The sequence below is a fragment of the Eumetopias jubatus genome, unplaced genomic scaffold (genome assembly GCF_037043125.1).
Source record: "Eumetopias jubatus isolate StellerSeaLion01/CBP00866 unplaced genomic scaffold, mEumJub1_p1.0 scaffold_9, whole genome shotgun sequence".
In the NCBI taxonomy this organism is placed as follows: Eukaryota; Metazoa; Chordata; class Mammalia; order Carnivora; family Otariidae; genus Eumetopias; species Eumetopias jubatus.
Genome location: NW_028274815.1, coordinates 51729488 through 51750561, shown reverse-complemented (window position 1 = coordinate 51750561; position 21074 = coordinate 51729488). Strand labels below are relative to the sequence as shown.

At 53.7% G+C, this 21074-nt stretch overlaps 1 protein-coding gene across 15 annotated transcripts in view; it reads left to right on the top strand.

Annotated features, from left to right (window-relative positions):
* DYSF (dysferlin) overlaps positions 1–21074 on the top strand; it is a 205166-nt gene that overhangs the window by 74647 nt on the left and 109445 nt on the right. For 8 of the 15 annotated variants that reach the window (XM_028116262.2, XM_028116258.2, XM_028116256.2 and 5 more), the window contains 7 exons: positions 8544–8659; positions 9155–9268; positions 10539–10716; positions 11307–11431; positions 13411–13517; positions 18602–18794; positions 20881–21036. In XM_028116262.2, coding sequence (XP_027972063.1) covers positions 8544–8659; positions 9155–9268; positions 10539–10716; positions 11307–11431; positions 13411–13517; positions 18602–18794; positions 20881–21036 — 989 coding nt within the window. Of the gene's footprint in view, positions 1–6970; positions 7013–8543; positions 8660–9154; positions 9269–10538; positions 10717–11306; positions 11432–13410; positions 13518–18601; positions 18795–20880; positions 21037–21074 lie in introns of all 15 variants that reach the window. The other 7 variants (XM_028116260.2, XM_028116254.2, XM_028116252.2 and 4 more) reach the window with 1 other exon arrangement.

Genomic DNA, 21074 nt, shown 5'->3' with positions numbered 1-21074 from the left:
GCAGCCCATTTTCCATGAAGAAGGGCTATGGCCAATTTGAAAAATGGGCTTACAGACATTTCGGATTCTCTACACCTTGGCTGGGGGGATACACCACTGACTGGTATAGAGAGGATCATTCAGTCCTGCAGATAACATCAGTGGCTCTACCAGGTTCTATGCTATGGTCAACTGTGCTCCAGCAGCTTCTATTTTGAAATAGCTTTCATTGGTCAGTTAAAAAGTAGGCCATGAGCATTTTGTAAAATTTTAAAGATACTGAAGAAGAATATAAAACTTACCCATAAAAAATTCCTCATCTGCTTACCCCCCCAGACAAGAGCTGATAATTAATATTCCGGGAGTTTTTTGTGTGTATGTATGTATATGTACGCTTACACATGTGTGTGCATTAAAAAGTATTCTGAAACAATTGTTTTGAAAATTGCTTTTTGTCAGTCGGCGATACAACAGAGAGGTTCATTCATGTTATTGAATATTCTTCTACAATATAATTTTAAATGAATACACATATTCCATTGTGTGAATGTACCATAATCCACGTTAGCCAGTTAATGATGAATACTTGGGTGCTTTCTAATTTTTCTACGTTATACAGAACTAACTTTTAAGGACTATTTTTGTAGCTGAATCTTTATACAATTCATGATTTTTTTTGAATGAATACTTAGAAGTGGAATTGCTGTATCAAAGGATTTGTACATTTTAAAGCGATTTGTATATATCAAAATCACCCTTTGAAAAGATTGGACTAATGTACACTCTGGTCACTCACATGAGCTTCTTTTGCTGTACCTTCACCAACACAGGGTAAAATAATATTAAAAAGAACTTTGTTAATTTCATGGGTGAATTTCATTGTTGCCTTAATTTTCATTTCATCAGTAGCTGCTAAAGTTGATGAATGCAAGTTTAAAAATATTTTAAGAATTAATTTATATTTACATATTATATATTTATATACTTTATACTTATTCTGTTATAAATTGCCTGTTCATTGTCTTGGCCCATATTTCTGATCATATGTTTGTCTTTTTCTCATTGTTTTGCAAGAGTTCTGTGTATATATATGGATGTTAACTTTCCCCCGTCATATAAGTGGTAAATAATTCTTGTCTGTTTTATTTTACCATTTAATAGAATTTGGTGTATAGAAATTTAAAATTTTTATGTAGCCAAATCTGTTAACCTTTTCCTTAGCCAATAAGGCAAGGATCTAACATTACTTTATTCACAGTTGTTCTTTGTGAATAACACCAACAGTGTATATTGAATGATCTTTCCCCTATATTTTGAAATGCCACCTTTATCCCCTACTGAATTCCTAAATGTGTTCTTGGGCCTGTTTCTTGATTTTCTATTATCTTTAATTGGTATGTCTGGTTGCTATTTCTTAGGTTTTGGTATTTGGGTAATGCTGGCTCTGTAAAATTAATTGGAAAGATTTAAAGTCTTTTCTAACATCTGGAGCAGTTTATATAACATAAGAACATAGTCTTTTGAGGGTTTGAAAGAATTCACCCATAAAACCAGATGGGCTGGGTGCCCTTTTTAGTGGGTATAGCACTAACTCTTTAAAAACTTTTCAGTTTCTCCTGTGATCACTGTTATTTTTAGTTTGTTACTTTTATGAATAGTCAATTTTAATAATTTATATCTTCCTAGAAGAGTATTCACTATGCTGAGCTCCTCTAATTTATTTACATAGTTGTTGTAGAGAGCTGTCTTTTATAATTTAAACAATTCTCTCTACCTGTGGTATTTTCCCCCTTTCTTATTTTTAATGGTATGTGTTTGAGTTTTCTTTCTTTTTTCTCTTGATTAGCCTTGTTACAAGCCCCCCCACCCCCCAGCGCCACCACACACACACTTTGTTGGACTTTTCAAAGAATCAACTTTTGGATTTATTTATCAATTCCAATATTTTTTTCTTAATTTTCTAATTTTTTCTTTTCTTATTTTTTGTTCTGTCATCTTTTTACTCCTATCTTTAACTCTTTTCAACTTATTTTGTTGTCTCCTTATAAGAGTTTCTAATTAACTTCTTGTGCTTATTTTCAAAATCTCTTATCTAAACAATGATATGGTTTCTGCCCTATAGGTCAGGCTTTTGGCCTTCAGCAAACCCCAGGGTTATATTTAACTCTCTTTTTAATTTTTTTTTACATTTAAATATTTAGTCTATTTTGAATTTATGTAGGTGCACTTTCCTAAAGCAGATTTGATTTTTTTGTACGTAGTCTACCTTTTTCTAACTAGATGCTGCTTGTAGGAATGCATTTCTTTTTTTCTTATGGTTAAATTACTTTGATGTATCTAGGGGCAGGACTCTTTTCATTGAATTTTGAGACATGGCGAATTCTTTAAATCTGAGTTGAGGAATAGTTTATTCTAACATGGGAACATGAACAGCTGAAGGCAGGGTGGGGTAGGGATAAGAGGAGCTCTGGAAGCAGGCAGCTTGGGTCCCAATTCTGCTTCTTTGTAGCTGAGTGAGTCACTTCTCTCCTCTCACCAGTCCTGGGGCCTCATAAGGTTGTTGTAAAGATCCAGTGAGATTTTAAATGTAACATTCTTAGAGTGTCTGGTACGCATGAAACCCTAAAGTAAAGTAATGTTTGCTGTGTAGTATCATTATTATTGGCTTTCTGCATCACTAATCTGATTTTTTTTCCTGTACTAGTTCTCCTGACTGCTTTCCATGTGGTTTAAAATTGGCCATTGCATTTTTAGTTTCTCGTCCTGTCTTCTTTTCCCTCTGTCATTCCTTTGATACTTCCATTTTCTTTCTTGTCTGTTCTCTCCCAGAAGTTTTACTTTGTTCCACAAAAGCTATGTCTTCTTGCACTCTGTTGAGAATTCCAAATCACTTCCTGAGACTTTCAGGTAAATGTTCTCTGGAGTCGTACAGATGCTGCTACACCATTTTGGTTGGCACTCTGTGAATCTTCCTTTCTCCTTTATTCACTCTCTAGCGAGGCCTGGTCGGTGTTGGTGTCTTTCTACAGACAGGTGCATTGTTCTCTGTCCATCCATCTTGACAAATCTTTACCTGCAGCACAGGGGAATGTGCCCAGTTTCTGGAAAACTCCACCTCGTGCTCTTGAAGTTGAGCAATCCCTTCTTCTAGGTTCTCTGAAACATTAAAAAACCCCGCCTTTTAATTATAGAAAATTGAGACACACATGAAAATACAGAATTGTGCAGGGGAATTCCAGGTGTCCTCACTCAGCTTTAATATCTCGCTGCGCTCGGCTGTTCTGACTTCATCATTGATACTTTTAATTGGTGGAATACACAGAAACTGCCTTCCGTAGGGCACTGCTAGGAGGGCCCCTCCTGCCCCTGCCCCTCCCCCCCCAACTGGGAACAATTGTCCCAGGATGCAGTCCCCCGTCTCTGGTGCTGTTCAGATAATTTCTGGGAATGGCTATTTTGGATGGACAGGGAGAAAGATTTGAGGTGGGGGGCAGTGCGTCATGAGGATGGGGTGGGAGAGAGGGCATTCTGGACCCCTTGCAGATCAAAACTCCTGGTATGGAAGGAACCGTCTCCAGTTTTCCCATTGGTGCTGTCCCCCACCCTTAGAATCCAGGGGCGGACCCTGGTAGAAGCACAGAGTGCCCTTCTGACTGTTCTCCGACGGCTGCTATTTCATGAGGCTACCACTGTGCCTGCCATCAGCGGTCAGAGGGAGAGTTTAGATCCCTGTCTCCCCATCAGTCTTCATTACTGTTGGTGATGTTGGCCTGCATCTTTTTCAGGATCCCTGTGAAGGTTTTAATGGGAATGTGAGGAAGATGTTTATTTGGCCACTAGATGGCGCTCAGGTCATGGGCAACCCCGCATGGTTCAGGGAGGCCTTGGAAGGTGGCTTCCTCCTCTCCCACAGATTGTTTCGGGAATAAAGGAGAATCTTCTTGCAGCTGTGGCCAGTCAATTTTAAATGTGTTGTTAAATAGCTTGATCTCTGAAACAATACAAGAGTGTAACTTCTTGCTCAAAATAGAGCCGGGCTTCATGACGCCTCTGACATGCATCCCCTTCTGAGACGCTGCAGGGTAGTGTTTGCCTCGCTCCCTGCTCAGCTTCTCCCATTTGTCCCAAGGCCATCTCAGGACGGGTCACTCCGACTTTCCTTTCAACTGTTAGCATTTTTGCTTCACATGAGGGGGATCCAGCCCACCTGGGCAACGCATGACACTGTTTTCCCACGGCTCCCAAAAGCCCCAACTCGACCAAACTGTGAAAATCAGTTGTTTTTCTATATTCCCCCCACCTTCTGGTCCACCAGAATATTTGGCCCAACCAGGAGTTTTTGTTTTCATGTTTTTGTTTTTCTTTCCAGCGAGGACGGGACCTAACAGTAGCCTCTTAAGCATGTCTGCCCACAAGTTTGCCTGGGCACACTTAAGTATTCCTTGGACCCTGTACCCCAAAGCATTTAGTAAAAATTTTGTTTTCTAAAAAGGAGTGATTTCCTTAGAAGCTGCAGTTCTTTCAAAAGGTAACGGGCACAATGAGACCCATGAAATGACACAGATTCTTTTATAACTCTATACATATGGAAATCATACTGCAAAGATGGCACTGGTAGCCTACGGTTTCTTCTAAGAAACCCAAAGTTTTTTGTTTTTGTGTATGTGTGTGTGATTTCCCAGCAGTTCTCGGCCTCTCCTCCTGCCTGGCACCAGCTTGTGTCAGGCCGCCAAGCTGTGAGCATGGGAGATGTGCCGAGGGAGGGAGCTGGTGGAGCTGATGGCAGGTAACGGCCTCAGCTTCTCCAGGAAGAGACGCGGGTGTCTGTGGACACTGCAGGGCTGTGATGTGTGGCTCACGGGGCCGGGAGACCCTGCTCCTGGTCTTCTCTGGCTTTCCCCCAGGGGAGGGAGTTAGGTTTGTTGGCTCAGGCCACAAAACTGGGAATATTCCTCCATGTTCTGGGGCTTCTACAGCCATGGTTCTCTGGGCTTGGGGAAAACACAGCAGGACACTTGCGTTTTGGCAGAGGGTGATGAGGACTGAATGGTGGCTTTGTGTGAGGTGGCTTCACCGGTCACTTTGCCCTTGACTTTATGAGCTGTCTGCAGACGCAGAGGAGAGAACCTGGGATGATCCTTAGTACCCCGGAGACCTGTGACCCTGTCCCCAAATTAGGAATCATTGGTCAAAGCTGTCAGCAGGTCCATGTCTTACTCAGTGCCCAGCACTGTGCCTGAAGGAGCAAACAGATGAATGAAGAAATGAAGGAATTCATGAGAGGCGTCCCTGGGAAGTAGGCCAGTCAGCAGCCACCCGCTCGGTCCTCCTGGACCCCAGAGGCATGTGTTGGTCAGATGGCTGGCGGGGTTCGGGGGACATCTGTGTCTAGGCTGGGCACCGGTTTACAGCCAGGATTCGGAGTTGGGCTCTGCAAGAAGCACATGGTGGTCAGAGCTGTGACCTTGGCCTCATTAGCCTGCGATAACTGGCCAGGTCTGTTTGTAATCATTTGGAAGGAGCTTAAAATGGAATCTGTTTCCTTCCGGTGGGCCCTGGTTGCTGCTCTCCTCGGCACTGCAGCTGTGCCCGTCGGTCCTCTCCCTATGGCTAAAAGCTCCCCTGTGACCAGAGGCCTGGCTCCCCGACTGATGAAAACCTAGTCCTGTGGATATGAAAACGGCCATGAATTATGGTTTCTGCAGCTCTGACTTCTGCTAGCCGCATTCCTCCCTGAGGCCTGGCTGCGGAGAGCTGTGGGGCTGGGTCCCAGGGCCTGGGCCCCCTGCAGCTGGGCCTTTGCCCTCCTGCTGCCTCCTGAACTAGTGGGGTCAGCCCTGGCCTCGTATCTGGACTTCCACATTTCCCTTCTCTCTCGTCTTCATTCTCTCTCTGTGTCTCTTACTCAGTCTTCCTTCACACTGTTTTGCTCAACTCTTGGCTCTTAATTATAGTCATGGAGCTATGGGGAAATAGGCATAGATATATATTTTTGGGGATGAGACAAGTAGATAAAGATGACCAATGAATGAAAAGAATCAAAGATTTTACCAGCCATATTGACAGGCTGGGTCATGATCCCAGACCTGGGTACACTCAGCTGGTTGGAGGAGGAGACAGGGAGGGTCAGAATGCAGGAAGAGGCTGAAATCAGAGAGGACCATGAAGGAGAGTGAAGGGTGCCCACTCCCTGCGGGCTCTTTTAGATCTGCCTGGAAGTGAGGGATGGATTCCAAGAACCCAGAAGGGTGCTAGAGCATCTCCTTCCTTGCTTCTCTCATTTCCAGACATCCCTTACCAGCATTTAGGGGCACGTCCAAGGGTGTAGAATCTTCAGCTAATGGGCAGTGTCTGGCACTGTGCTTCCCTTGAAGTGGCAGCTGCCTGAAGCCAGATCCCAGTGCCTGCCGTTGTGAAAATGCAACATGGTGTCCTCAGGGGCAATCCTGAAAGTAGCCACTAGATGGAGATGTTGTACCTTGCAGTGCCCTTGCTCTGTGAGCTTGGTCCCAAGTGTCAACCTGCTTGTTGGGTGGAGTGCTGGGTGTGCCTCGCTGCATGTTCCTGTTTCCCCCACCCTTTCTTTGTGTCTGTTCGCCTCACTTATTTGGCTATACTATAGAAAAGAAAGCACAATTTCTTTTCTGCGTTATTACTTGAATGCACTGAGTCAAGTTTCAGGTCCCATTTTCAGTTGGCAAGCAGAGCACAGACGTAGGTGGGCAGACAGCGGTGGGGAGGGGCCTCAGGGCTCACCTGGCGCGAAGGGCTGTGTCTGGCTGGGGGGGGGAGGTGGCACGGTGGTAACTTTGTGATAAATTCACAGCTGGGCTGGGGGTGGGGCCTCGGGCCACATCTGTTTCCCCCATGGGGGCTGTCTGTCTTTCCATCTGTCTGTCTGCCAGTTCTCCGTCCACATGCCTGTTCACGTAACCAGTCCTCTTGTCAGTCATGTCCATCCTAACCCCTTTTCCATTTCTTTACGCTTCAGAGGAGCCTGCAGGTGTGGCCAAGCCTTCTCCCGCCATGGACCGTATGTGCTTTCCCCCCAGGGATGGCAAGGGGGGGCGGGCCTTGGGCTTTTTGCCAGAGGGGAGAGGGTGCTCGTTTCTGGGAAGTTTTTGATTTGGTCCGAGGTGGGGCTGAGATTCACCACCTCGGTCCCTGAGCTTACCTTTGGCTGTTACCTCTCCATGCAGGTTGAATATGAAAGTCTCTTGGAATGCTTTAAAGACAGTTCCCCTCCCGGCCCCCCCTCCCTGCCCCTTCCCTCCCCCCAACCCTTTCCTGAACCTGCTGGGCTCCAGCTCAGGCTCAAATGAGTCCACTCTCTCCGGGAGGGAGCGGTGGTGGGGTGGGGGCCTGGGCAAGGCATCTTGGGGATCAGGAGGAGGCCAGGGTGAGTGGAAAACTCTTGAAGGTCACAAGGTAAATCATAATGGAGATGATTGGTACAAATAATTAGTAAAGCCCATGTTAGTTTCCTCTGCCTGGGCCTCCCACCTCTGTCCCAAATGCCAGAGCCCTGTGTGTGCTGCGGACTAGGGGGAGAGCCTGGACGGTGGCTGGGCGGCCGGCCCCGTGGGGAGGCATGCTCCTAGGCTCTGGTTGGCAGTATCTATTTCTCCAGCCCTGTCCCTGCCCACCCCGCATCACCCCAGGGTCTTGGCACGCGGCGGGTCTCGGGGTCCACAGCTCCTGTCCTGAGGTCTGGCTCAAGCATTTCCTTGCCAAGGCCATTTATTCTGTGCCTACCTTGCCCCATCCTTGGTCCTATGGATTGGATCATCCCAGATGATTTCTGCTCGTGGGCCCACTTCCTATTTGTGGCATTCTGGAAACAGCCTCTCCCCCTACTTCCTCTGGAAGAGACACCCTGGCTTTTTGGGGTTCTCGGTGTATGTCCAGTGAAGTCCTGTCCTAGGAAACTTGGCCATTGGCTGGAAAATCATGACATAACAACAGAGGGCCTCTGAAAAGGAGGGAAGTAATGTAGAGAGAAGATGTCCCTCATCATTGGTGGGGTTCTCCTTTCCACTCTCCTCCAACCTGTTCCACTGAAAGGTGGTTCTTTGTACAATGTGGGGAGGGAGACAGAATGTTGGCATGAGTCAGGGCTGTTAGGTAACTTGTCTCGACTTCATAACGACATGGGGGAAGGGGGACATGTGTCCAGGGGGTGGGGGGTTTGCCTTGTGGGTTGGGACATCTAACCAGGTCCCTGCCCTGGCTCCCCGGGGGGTGGCTTTGAGGTCAGAGCATTTTGGGTGATGCCACTTTGTAGTGAGGTGTTCCTTTGCATCTCTGAGCCTCAGTTTTCTCATCTGTAAAATGAGAGAATAAAAGTAATAAGCATCTCCATGTCCCGGCAGAGTGGTGAGGATTACGGGGCCTATGGGAGACAATGGTCAGTGTCACCATTCTTTATGCCCTTGCGGGCGCTGCATCCCATGCACGTTCAGGGAACTGAGGGTCAGTGATGGGCTCAGGCCTGAAGCTGGCTGGGTTGAGCACTAGAAGGCTCCACGGAGCTGGCTCCTCTGACCCCCACCTGTGTCTCCCAGTGGACGACCACCTGGGCTTCCTCCCCACCTTCGGGCCCTGCTATGTCAACCTCTACGGCAGCCCCAGGGAGTTCACCGGCTTCCCGGACCCCTACGCGGAACTCAACACAGGCAAGGTGAGCCCACCAGCATCCCCACACACCCAGATCCCCGGGCCTGTGCGCAGGGGCCCTTCCAGCCTGGGCAGCATCTGCTCCGGTCCAGACTCCAAGGGCCTGATGGAGCTTGAGTGGTCCCAGGGCCAGATAGCCCCCACCTCAGAGAAACCCTCCTTCCGCCTGCCCCTCTCCTGGCCCCTTCTTCCTTTCTCACTCCCCTCCCCTTTGCTTCTCCTTCAGGGCCAGCCTGACCCCCTTGCCCCCTCATTTTCCCCAGGCCTCATCTGTGTCAGGTTTCATCTCTTCTCTGGCTGGGTTGGAGTCTGATATTGATCATCTGGGTGGCTTGTCATGTCCCCCGAACTCTCTGGGCCACTGTCCTTATCTGCTGAGTGATGGGGGTAGACCAGGGCCCTCCTGGTTGCCTGGGGGAGGAGCAACTTCAGGACCAGATCAGGTCCCTTTCCTCCCCTCCATTCCCTCTGCTCCTGGTGACCCAACCTCCCCTCTTAGGGAGAAGGCGTGGCCTACCGAGGTCGGCTTCTGCTCTCCCTCGAGACCAAGCTGGTGGAGCACAGTGAGCAAAAGGTGGAGGACCTTCCTGCGGATGACATCCTTCGGGTGGAGGTGAGGGGTGTGGCTCTGGAAGGGGTGAAGGAGGTAGCAGCCAAACGGGGCTGGTTCCTAGTGTCATGGTGGAGGAGGGCTCAGCTCCCCCCATGGTCTGTGCCTTCACCCTTCTGGGCCTCAGTGCCTCGGCTGTGACATACCAGTAACCCCACAGCTGTCCTGTCTCCCTGAGGAATGTTCAGAGGCTCAAAGAAAATAAATGAAATTATTTTACAAGCCTAGAACTTGATGCAGAGTAAGAGGTCTATTTAATAACAATAATGTAGGAACAGTTCACACTTATCAATCACTCACCATATGTCAGATGCCGTGCTAGTGACACTTGATGTCATGGAGTCCTTCCAGCACCTGTGAGGTGGTTGCTTTTAGTATCTCCTTTTTACAGATGAGGACACTGAGGCTCAAATGTACCAGAGCAGCAAGCGGGAGAGCCGAGCCTTGTGCCCAGGAGGTGGCTGGATGGGGTCTGTGTGGTGGGTTAAGCTCTCAGACTCTAGCCAGAAAGTGCTGGTTTGAATCCTGGCTTGACCACTTACCAGCTCTAGCACTTTCCTTATCAATGAAGCAGGGGTAGTAAGTATACTTACCTCCTAGGGTTGTTGTGAGAGTTACATTAATTCAAAGCTTATGCAATGAGCAGTCAATAAGCGCTAGCTGTTATTACTATTTTACATCATTCCACAACCCGGTCGTGTAACCCTTTTCTCTCTGCCTTCCATGAAGGGGATCGCAAAGTCATCTCGATTCAGACCCGGCTGTGTGATTGAGAGCCTGCCATGTCCTCAGCTGTGTGCCCGATGCCCAGAGGGGACATTCCTCCCCCCGCACGTGGCAGCCTGTGTCTACCGCAGAGCTGGGTGGCGTGCTGGGGACCCCGAGTGGCACGGGGTGGGAACTCTGGGCAGCGGCATGGCCGTTTAGAGCCTTCGGCTCCCTTTGAATGGCAGATGCAGGAGACCAGGCTTCCCTGGGGGGGGTGGGGGGGGCGGTGCCATGGCTGCTGGTTTGGATTAAGGAGCAGCATGACCTTGGAGGAGCAGACCTTATTAGAGGAACATGGCCAAACACACAGGCCTGGAATGAGTTTGCTCAGTTAGTAACCAAATCTGGGCACTGTTGCTTCGCTGGACCATTCACCACCCATCCGTCCAGCCAGGATTTACTGGGCGCCAGTCACGGCCGGGGCCTGCCAGACATGTGACCCCTCCCCACCCCAGTGTCTTCCTTCCTCCTCCCGTGACCCAGCAGCTGCCCTTTCTGCCCCCAGAAGTATCTCCGGAGGCGCAAGTACTCCCTCTTTGCCGCCTTCTACTCGGCCTCCATGCTCCAGGATGTGGACGATGCCATCCAGTTCGAGGTCAGCATTGGGAACTACGGCAACAAGTTCGACACGACGTGCCTGCCGCTGGCTTCCACCACCCAGTACAGCCGGGCAGTCTTTGATGGTGAGGCTGGGGGCTGTGCGCCTGGCTGGGACCCGGACCACAGAGCAGGGGCCTGACCTGGAATCCTGCTACTCTTGCAGAGCTAGCTGCCGGAGGCCCACCCGAAGGCCCTCCTGGCCCAGGAAAACCTGTTTGGCCTGACTCCCTGCTCTGTGCCCCCCTCCCCCTGCCCCTGTGCCGCCCCCCACTCCCCGCTCCCCTCCAGATGGGTCTCTGCTTCCAGGACCACAGATTGGGCTCCCCAGATGGGCTGTGGTCGGGTCTGATCCTGACCTAGGGCCATAGTTGATTTCATGGTGGCTATTTGGAGTCGCGTAGAGATTTTGGAGAGCTGGGTTTCCCAGGGTCCTTCTAGCAATCCCCCTGTTTGCATGTGCTCAGGAGCCCTCATGAGAGCACCAGCTGTTCTTTCAACAGACGGAGGGAGCTCGGGCACCCTGTTTGGACACTGGGGAATATGGGCCGTTCGTGTATGTCCCAGGGGGTTCTTAGCGGGAGGGAGCAGGTGCCTGGATCTGTCCCGCCCTTGGTCCCCTTCCCACCCACCCCTGCACTCCTGGCTCAGGACCAGGCCCTTCGTGTCCTTTCAGGGTGCCACTACTATTACTTGCCCTGGGGCAACGTGAAGCCCGTGGTGGTACTGTCATCCTACTGGGAGGACATCAGCCACAGAGTTGAGGCTCAGAACCAGCTGCTCAGGATCGCAGACCGGCTGGTGAGTGGAAGCTGCCTCACCCCTGCACACCCCCTGTGCCGCACCCTGCCCCCAGAGGTGTCCGTGGACCAGGCCCCCAGGAGTGCACGCACTTACACATAGCTATGCCTGAAGATTCTCACGGTGCCTGGGGTCCTTTGTGTCCTGACTGTGGCTTGCTGGGCTGGCGATCTTGTCCTGCTAGCGGGACGGGAGGAGAGGGAGTGCGAATGATCTGGGGGCCCAGTGAGGCCGGAGATAGTGCAGAGAAGGAGCTGCAAGGAACCACGCTGGAGCTGCGGGACAGAGCCTTGCACCCATTCATGCATGCATGCGTTCGTTCATCAGATGCCTTTGCCTCCTACCACATGCCAGGGTTTGTGCTGGAGCCTTATAGCCCCAAGGGAGACTTGGACAAGGAGCTGCCCTGCCTTTAGGAGTCAGTTTAGTGAAGGCAAACGCAGGTTCACCCACACCTCTCACACAGGGGTTCCAAACCCGAGTGCAGGTGACACTCCCGGAGTGCCACGAGGAAGGATGGGCACTCAGAGGAGGGAGAGGGCCAAGGAGCGTCAGGAGGGCATCGTGGAGGCAGCGAGGAGATGGGAGGCAGGAGCCCTGTTAGGGTGCCATGGCAGTGGTCTGGGAGCAGTGACAAGCCCTGGGCAGGAGGGGACCTCAGGGACAAAGCTGCAGGGCTGGGGCTAGGAGGACTTGGTGGCTGAGGAGTTGGGAAGGCAGGGAGAAGCAGAGTGTATGAGGTCCCCCAGGCAGGGAGTTGTGCTTTGGAGGTGACCAGGGGGTCCCCTGGGGGTTCCCCATGGATGCTGAGAGCTGGGGGCCTGGCGCTCAGCCAGAGAGTGGAGGAGAACAAAGTGGACAGGGGTGTAGAGACCAAGGGTGGGTAGCTGGTGATCCTCGGGGTGACCCCGGGCTGTGTCTGTGTGTTTCTGACACGGAACCTGGGGGAGGCAGGTGTGGCCGTGCTGTGGGAGCAAGCCAGGAGCAGTGGGGTGGCAGGAAGATGTTGCGGAGGCTCAGGTGTGTGTTGGTGCGTGCGGAGGTGAGCACAGCCAGCAGCACGGGGGAGGGGAAGGGGAGGACAGTGGTTTTGGAGGGGCGGGGAGGGGATGCCGGCCTGTGCGAAGGCGTGGTGGACAGCCTTCCTGAGACTGGCAGCTCTTGGGGAGAGCAGCCAGCACCCAGGTTCTGGAGGACTTGGAGTCCTTGCTGTGCAAGTCCAGACTCGGGCTTCTGGGGTGACCATTCTCTGACAGGATGCTCCCTGAGGGCCGGGAACTGTGTGTTCTTCCCAAGGCCTGTCATCAGAATGGCACATGCTCAGGGGGGGCCGATGGGTGGGGAGGGGACCTGAGGGGCCTGAGCCGGCAAGCCCTTGACCGGACAGGTTTTCTGTGAGGGCTCCCCCCCAGCTCAGGGCTGAGCTCAGGAGATGGCTTCTGAGGAGCTCCAGCAGGAGACAGATGTGACCTGGGAGTGACTGGGCCATGAGCTTGGAGAGGGAACTCTCTGTTATTGGAGATGGTCTGAGTATTCCTGAAGGAAGGAGGGGATCGAGCCTGCTTGGGCAGGATGATTTGGGAGGTATAGAACATTCCAGGTGGGGACTGGTGTGGGCTCAGATGGTCCCTCACCTGTGAGATGGCAGACGTGTTGGAGGGGCCCTGGGAGGAGTGCAGAATGCAACAGAGTTGTGTAGGAGCCTGCACACAGCATCACGTCCTTGTGACTAGGCCTGCGGTTGGAGTCCCAGGCTTGGGAATTTGGATCTGTTTGGGGTGGGGAGCCCTGGAAGGTTCTCAAGGTGAGACAGATCTTGGTCTGTTGCATCTGGGCTCTGCCTTCTCTGTTCTCACTGTTCTCTCCTTTGGTTCAGGGCGTCAGGTTCAGATTTCGGTGACAGGGCCTAGGGGTTGGGAGTCTGGCGTATGCCTTCAACCCCGCAGGGATGGTCCAACCCTTGCCTGCCTGTTCCACAGGAAGCTGGCCTGGAGCAAGTCCACTTGGCCATGAAGGCCCAGTGCAACCCCGAGGACGTGGACTCCCTGGTGGCTCAGCTGATGGATGAGCTCATCTCAGACTGCAGGTAGGGGGTGCCTGGCACCCACATGCCCTCCGCTCCTGGCTCGGCGAGGCCCTTTCCCTGGGAGTGTTTGTGTGTGGCAGTGAGCGGCGGCACGTCTCCCCAGCCACGCTTGGCCAGCAGTCCAGCCCGTGCTGAGTCCAAAGGTGGTGGAGCCAGCGAGGGGAGTTGAAAAGGTGACATTTAGAGCAGGTCATAAATCTCCCTGCAGCAGCGGCAGCTGTGGGCCTGGGGCGGCCCGGCTCACCTGAATGGGGAGCATTGTGTCTCTGATCCCCAACCTCTTAGTTCCCTGATGGAATCTCCAGGAGGGGCTGGCTGGTGGGGGTGACGGTGCCCCTCCTCCCCAAGGCCATGTCGGGGACCATGGCTTCCACTTAGCCTTCTATCAACTTCAGGAAAAGAGGGCTCTGGGGGTGATGGGGAATGGGGGTGCTCAGAGGCCCAGTGGAAGGGGAGGCATCTCGGCATCTCCTCGCCTGCTGGGCGATTTGGGGCTCACCACCCACCTGCTCTGAGCCTTGCTTTCCTCATCTTCAACCTCACGTTAAGAATAACTGCTTCTGATAGTTAGCACATGAGCGAAATGCTTGGCCCTTTAGGAAGTATGTAATAGAGGGTGACTATAATTACTATTAGGAAGAAATGTCAGGAGACTTAGGTTCTTGTCCCTTCAGCCAGCATTGTGGCTTTGGGCAGCTTCCCTTCTCTGGATCTCAGTTTTCTCAGCTGTGAAATGGAATAGTTGCTTTTCTCCTGTCTGTGGATTAAGGGTAAAGGTATGAACGCGTGCTCTAGGCTGCCCCCAGTCTTACATCCCACCTTCTGCTGAGTGTCCGAGAAGTGCCTTCACACTCCGCCTGATGCAGAGCCCCTTCTTGTCCTTTGTCCCCCAGCTGGGAAGTGCATCTTTATCAAACAAAACATTACCCCAAAGAGCCCTACCCTCAGGGGTGGAATTCCAGGCAGGTCATTCACACATTCCCCAAACCTTCCTGGAGATTAAAGCATATTGACAAGGCTGCAGCTTCAGCCCCTCTAGAGGTGACAGACGCAAAAGTGAGCAAGGTGTGTTGGGGAGTTAGAGGGGTGTGCTGCAGGAGCTCAGAGCAGATGCATCACGCTCAGACTCGATTCAGGGGAGCTTCCTGGAGTGGGGGATGCTTCCTATGTGAACTCTGAAGGAGGAGTAGGAACCAGCCTTTGTAGAGGGGACTGCCCAGGCAGAGGTGCGAAGCCTGAAATGGCTGCCACCTCTGTGGGTTGGCAGGGGAAGAGGAAGCCCAAATGGGACAGATAGGCCTGAGGGGTCCGCTAAGGTGAGCTCTGCCCTGGGAGGCTTGGCGGGGGGCATGGGGATCCCCATGGTTCGGATGCTTGTCCTGGTTGCAGAGTGAGGGAGGGGTTGGTGGTGCTGGTGGTGAGGGGATTTTGACAAAGGTGTCACCTAAGCCAGGGACATGGGGAGGGCTGGGGGCCGAGAGAGGCAGAGGGCAGTCAGGACTCTTTAGGGGGCATCATAATGACCACAGTCTCATAACGAACACTTCCTGTGTGAGATGCTACTTATGAGCACTTTACATGTATGAACTAATCATAAGCACCTTATGAGCTAGGAAATAGAGAGATCCACATTTTATAGATGAGAAAACCGAGGCACGGAGAGGTTAATGAACTTGCTCAGATTCACTCTTCTATAAGTGGCTGAGTCCATTGGCTGTATCACTCTCTAATGAACAGGACTGGCTGGTGGGTTGGATGGGGGCACCCAAGGAAGGTACAGAATGATCCTCCAGTTCTGGCAGGAGCAGCTGGGTGGCTAGCAGGGCCATTCTCAGGGGATCAGAGGGAGAAGAGCAGCTTTGGGGGAAGACGAGGAGCTTAGGACTGGCCGTGTTGGTGGGAGGTACCTGAGGGCATCTGTGGTCTGGAGGCTGGAGGACAGAGTGAGGCTGGAGGGGCACACAGGGGTGCAGTCAACGTGGGGAGGGCCTCAGAGTGACTTGCCATGTACCACTGGCCTGGCCTGAAAGCCCGGGTATGGAGGGTGGGTTATAACCACAGCACCGCTCATGACTCATGTGTTGTGTGGACCTTGGCAGGTAGTCAGGTGCCTGAAGCATCTGAGACGGGTGGGACCCAAGTCCTGGGCTGCCCTCACGGCCCCTCTCAGGGCTCTGTTCTCAGAGGATTCAGCTAAACACACTTCTGCTAAAGCCTGGTCCCCTTTGAGTCACTCTGCTGGGGATAGAAGGTGCCTGGGGTGGTCCCAGGTCAAGTGGGGGGGTGGGGAGGGAAGCTTCCCATCTTCTTGGAAGGCACAAATGGCTCTCCAGGGAGGAATACCAAACATCAGGACCGATTCCTTCAGGCACCACTTGAGGCCCCCAGTAGCCCTGGGGCAGCAGTGAGAGGGCTGCCCTCACCTCCAGCTCTGGGCTGTCAAGCAGGGCAGCCAGGCATTGAGGCCCCAAGCCAGTGGGTCACAGCTGACCACTAGCTGTTCCCCATTCCTTCAGCCAGCCCCCGTCCCACCTCCCAAATCAGTGTCTTTCCTTCTACAGCCTCTCTTTTCCTGGCTTCTCTCCTTCCTAGCCCCTCTCCCCCTGCCAGGGGCCCCCTCTGCTCCTCCAGCCCAGCCTTCTCCTCTCATCCTTAGACCTGCAGACCCATCTGCCCACTATACCTCTCTACCTGGATGTCTGCCAGCATGTCCCGTTCCTTCTCTGGGGTCTTCTTCCTAAAACCGGGCCATGCCGCCTCGGCTTCAGCCCTCAGCGCCTCCCACCACCTTCAAGGAAAAGTCCCAGCTCTCATCCAGGTAGACGGGCCTCTTGGGCCCCACTCCCTCGCTGCCTCACGGACCCCAGCAGTCCTACCCTCTGGCCCTTTGGAGCCTCTGTGCTGGCTTGTCCAGCTCTCGGGACCCCACGCGTGCTCCCTCCTGCCTCTGAGCCTTTGTCTTATGCACATTCTGTTCCTTCGGCCAGAACACCATCTGGCTCTTCTTGGCCCGACTCGCTTCCTCCAGGAAGTACTGCTGACTCTGAGGCTGCTCAGTGGGGATCTAACCTGTTTGCCTCTCTGTTCTGGGTGCTCCGGATCCAGCGCTATTGGGACCCACAGAGCTGTTGTTCATGAGGAATGAAATAAGTGACCCCTGGACCGGTTCATCTTTCAGGCTGGACACTGCGCCTTTTGGGCGGCTGTCCCTGATAAAGACACCCATGTCCCCGCAGGGGTTGGCAGCAACTTTGTGAGCCATCCAGCTCCACTCTCAGCCTGCGCTGAGCTGCCCCGGGCCTGTCCACCTTTTCCAAGTCGGCCAGGGTTGGCAGGGTGACCGCCCGTGTTTGGGGTGGGGCTAACAGTGTCATCTGACCTCTTCCCAGTCTCCCTTTCGTTCAGTCCCCGCTGCCTTGGGCTTTCCTGGGGCAGGAAAGGGCCAAGACATCTTGTTGGTGGCAGTCACGGGTCCCGGCTGGTTCGGGGGAGTCTTGGCTGGGCTGGTGGCCTCCATGAAAATCTCCCTTTGGTGGTCTGTATGGCAGTCCCTCCCAGCTCCCGACCCAGGCTGGGAACATAAATCACCCCGGTTGGCTCAGCTCTGCAGATCCAACTCCAGATCTGCCTGCCCCCGCCCTCAGGCCCACTCAGGCCTCCTTCCCAGGCAGGCCCCAGCCCAAGACTCTGGCCCAGGCCCCCCTTTACCCACCCGGCATGCCCCTCCGCCACGAATCGAGTGGGCTGGGGATGGAGGCCGCCCTTCTCCTGGCCTGGGGCAGCCCCATCCGCGGCACCCTCGGGGCAGTAAATATTATATTACTACAGGGTGTGCAGTACGTGACCTGAGACAGGCCCCGGGGCTTAAGTTTCCCGAGATGGAGTTTGCGTACTGCTCCCCCCACCCTAAAAATTCAATTAAAAAAAATAACAGGAAAAATGTAGTGCGCCGAGGGCCTGCCAGAGTGGTGTATCTGGCGGCGGCGGTGCCGCTCCGCTCCGGCGGTAATTGGTTCTGCATAGCTCGGGGAAATTGGCAGAAAAATAAATCAGCCGGGAGCCGGAGTCGAGACACTGCAGGGAGGGGAGTGTGAGGTGGGGGGGCTGCAAGTGGTGGGGGCAGAACTGGTGGAGCGGGTTTGACTGATGTCCTGTTTGGGAGTCAAGGGCTCAGTGGGGGTGGGGCGTGGGGCCTGGAGCAGCCCCCCCACTCTGGCCCCCCCCAGCAGGGATCATCTAGAGGGCTCCTGCATGCTGAGGGAGAGCACAGACGCCCCCCCCCAAACCTCCCCGCCTGACCTTGCCTGTGTATTGACTGACCCCAGAGGCTCGGTATGGTGAGGAAGAGCCATATGAAGGAGGACATCTGGGGAGCCAGTGGGATTGGGGGGGAGTCAGAGTTCTGTGCCTCCAGAACGGGATGGAGTTTAAACCCAACCCCCCACATGGGGCCTAGGGCTGGATTTCTGGGACGATATGTACCCCCTACCTCCTCTCCAAAGGCTTCCCAAACAGAGGGTTCTGGGAGGGGTGTCCCGGGGCTGCCCCAGGTCGACACATCTGTATTGCTGGCTGCCGGCCTCCCCACAGCGTCTGCAGTGGCTTGTCAGGGGTCCATAAATTTCCTTCCTGAAGAACGTGTGCGTACAACAGAACGGATTCATTTCAGCCCAGGGCAACTTAGCACTCCGGCCTCTGCTCTAGGAGGATACAGGGAGCACAGAGGGACCTGTTGGGCCCTCGGAGGGCTTGCGGTCGTTTGGGCAGAGGGGGACACATGTGCAAAAGAACTCCTAAGTTCCAAACAGGCAGCTCCAGAATAGAGGGCTGAGGGACTTCAGAGCAGGAGGCACGTGCACCAGTGTAGTTAGGGAGGGCTTCCTGGAGGAGATGAGGATGGAGCAGGTCACATGGAGATGGGTCAGGCTGGAGAAGGCACCTAGGGCACATGGGGCACCTGGCAGGCAGGCTGAGGGTGTAGGGTTTGTTGGAGGGGGTGTCTATGCACAGGCGTGTGTACAGCATGTGTGCCTGGACCTGGGTGTGTGAGTGCCAGGCTCATCCCATATGTCCGTCCCTCGCAGCCAGCCCCTAGGCAACGTCCACGAGATACCCTCTGCTACTCACCTGGACCAGTACCTGTACAGGCTGCGCAGCCGTCACCTAAGCCAGATTACTGAGGCAGCGCTGGCCCTGAAGCTTGGGCACAGCGGGCTCCCGGCCGCCCTGGAGCAGGCTGAAGACTGGCTCCTACGTCTCCGTGCCCTGGCTGAGGAGGTAGGAAACCCTGGAAGGTGTCTTCCGTCCTGCCTGCAGACACCAGAACTGGGAGGGACATGGGGACTGTCTGGGCCATGATCCAACTCTGGCTTCATTGCTGGGTGAGCTTGGACAGATGACTCAATTTTTCTGAGCCTCAGTGTCCCCTATTTGCAGCAGGAAGAGACAGGATGCAACTGGACACTGGGTGTTATGGGGCCTAGCTGAGAGCCTGGTGTGCAGTAGATGTTCAGTCAATGCCCCCAAATATGTTCAAGACGTGTGCTCCATCAGTGTCCCCAAAGTATGTCAGAGACGGAGCTCGGACCAGCATCCCGAGGCACTGGGCTCCGAGTGAGGTGCTGGGGCCTGCTTCCCCAGGGACCCGACTCCTCCCTACCAACCAGGACCTGTCCGCCCCTGGCCTCAAACCTGCCTCTCCGGGGGCCCTGTATTTCTTGCTCTCCTGGTTGCCTCCTAGCCCCAGGCCTGAGGAGGCTGTGTTTGCAGGAACTGTGAACTTTGTAGTATCTAATCAGAGAGAAGTGGCTGCTGTTTGTCCCCACCTGCATACCACCCCCCTCCTTGCCCCAGGTCAGATGTACCCCCACACTCACCCCAGTTCCCAGGGCAAGCAAGCAGTCCACAGATTTGTCCAGAACGAGGACAAGGTTCTGCTCATATGTCACGGGCAGACCAGCTGCTGCCCACTCCGACCAGAGGTGTGTGGTCCGCCTACAGAGGCGGTGGGGCTGGTGAGGAAGGATCTCCCCAGAAGGAGTGTGGAAAAGGGCAGGGCCTGAGAGGGGCTTCTGAAGGAGCGAGTCATTGAAGAGGAGAGAGGGGTCCGGGAGGTGGGAGGCTGCTCAGAAGGGGAACACAGCCTAAAAAGTTGGTCCCTGAGAGTCAGCCTTGGACTCATCCCTGAGCAGGGCTTTGGGAATGTGGCCGGCTACCTGGGGGAAACACTGTGTTGCCCAGCCACAGGCTGATCCCATGCAGTGGCTACAGACCGTCCTCTTGGGCTGGAAGGGCTGCCTTCCATCATCTTGGACCAGATGGCCGCTGGAACTCTCAGCACAGATTGTGCCACAGCTGGGAGGGGTGAAGGTCAAATGGAGGCTCCTGACTGCAAGGGACCCCAGAGAGAGTCTTTCTCAAATTTGAATGCGCATCAGAATCCCCTGAAGGGCTTGTTAAAACAGGTTACAAGCCCTGGCTGACCCTGCATGTCTCAGGTAGAGCCTGAGAATTTGCATTTCTAGCGTGTTCCCAGGAGCTGCTGCTCGGGGGACCACACTGGTATCATGGTTAGGAACCACTATCTGGAGGCAGAAAAACCTGGTTGGCTCCTTACCCTCTTTGAGCTTAAGTTTCCTCACTGGCAAATGGGGCTGCCTGTCCTTGCTGCAGGGAGTAAGTGAAACCATGACATGCTCTCAGCCGTGGCCCTGGTTTGAGACCTAGTGCGCCACCTCACTGAGTACACTTTGCTCACCGACCTTGGAAGCAGGTGGGCTGTACCCAACAGTTCTCACTCAGAGTTACTGGCTCCGAGGGGCTCAGGCCTTGCGGTTTTGTTCTGGGCTGGTCACCATCTTCAGAGCCCAATGTCACTACGCCTGGAAAAGGACCAGACCCCACAAGTCCCTGCTATTGGGGGGTGGGGAGTGTCCTTTGGGAAAGGGCACATCTGGGGATTCGCTGCTACTCTCAGGGGTGAGGAAGAAGGGTAGCATCTGAAGTGTGATGTCATCTCTCGGGTCAAATCAAATCCTCCAATCTCTGTGCCCCCGGGAGCATCTCTCTGCCCAGTGGAGGGGATCTAAGAAGATAAGCTCTGGGCTCCAGGCCGGAGTGTCTCTTCCCAGAAAATGTGAACTCAGCTCAGTGAATTTTTGGCAGGCTCCTCATGTGAGCGGAGGCAGCCTCATGCCCCGTGCTTGGGGGCTCCTAGCCGCGGAAGACAGAGGTGCCCAGCCAGCCGGAGGGGGGGTCAAGGAGGCTCTTGGGGGTGGGCGGCGGGGGAGCTGGAAGTGGGAGGAGAGGTGGCTCATGGTGGGGCTGTGGGCCTTCCCCGCCCTGACCGCCACCCTCTCTCCAGCCCCAGAACAGCCTGCCTGACATCATCATCTGGATGCTGCAGGGAGACAAGCGAGTGGCGTACCAGCGGCTGCCCGCGCAGGAGGTCCTCTTCTCCCGCCGGGGCACCAGCTACTGTGGCAAGAATTGTGGGAAGCTGCAGACCATCTTTCTCAAAGTGGGTTCCTTTTCCTCAAGTCATGGTCATATTTTCTC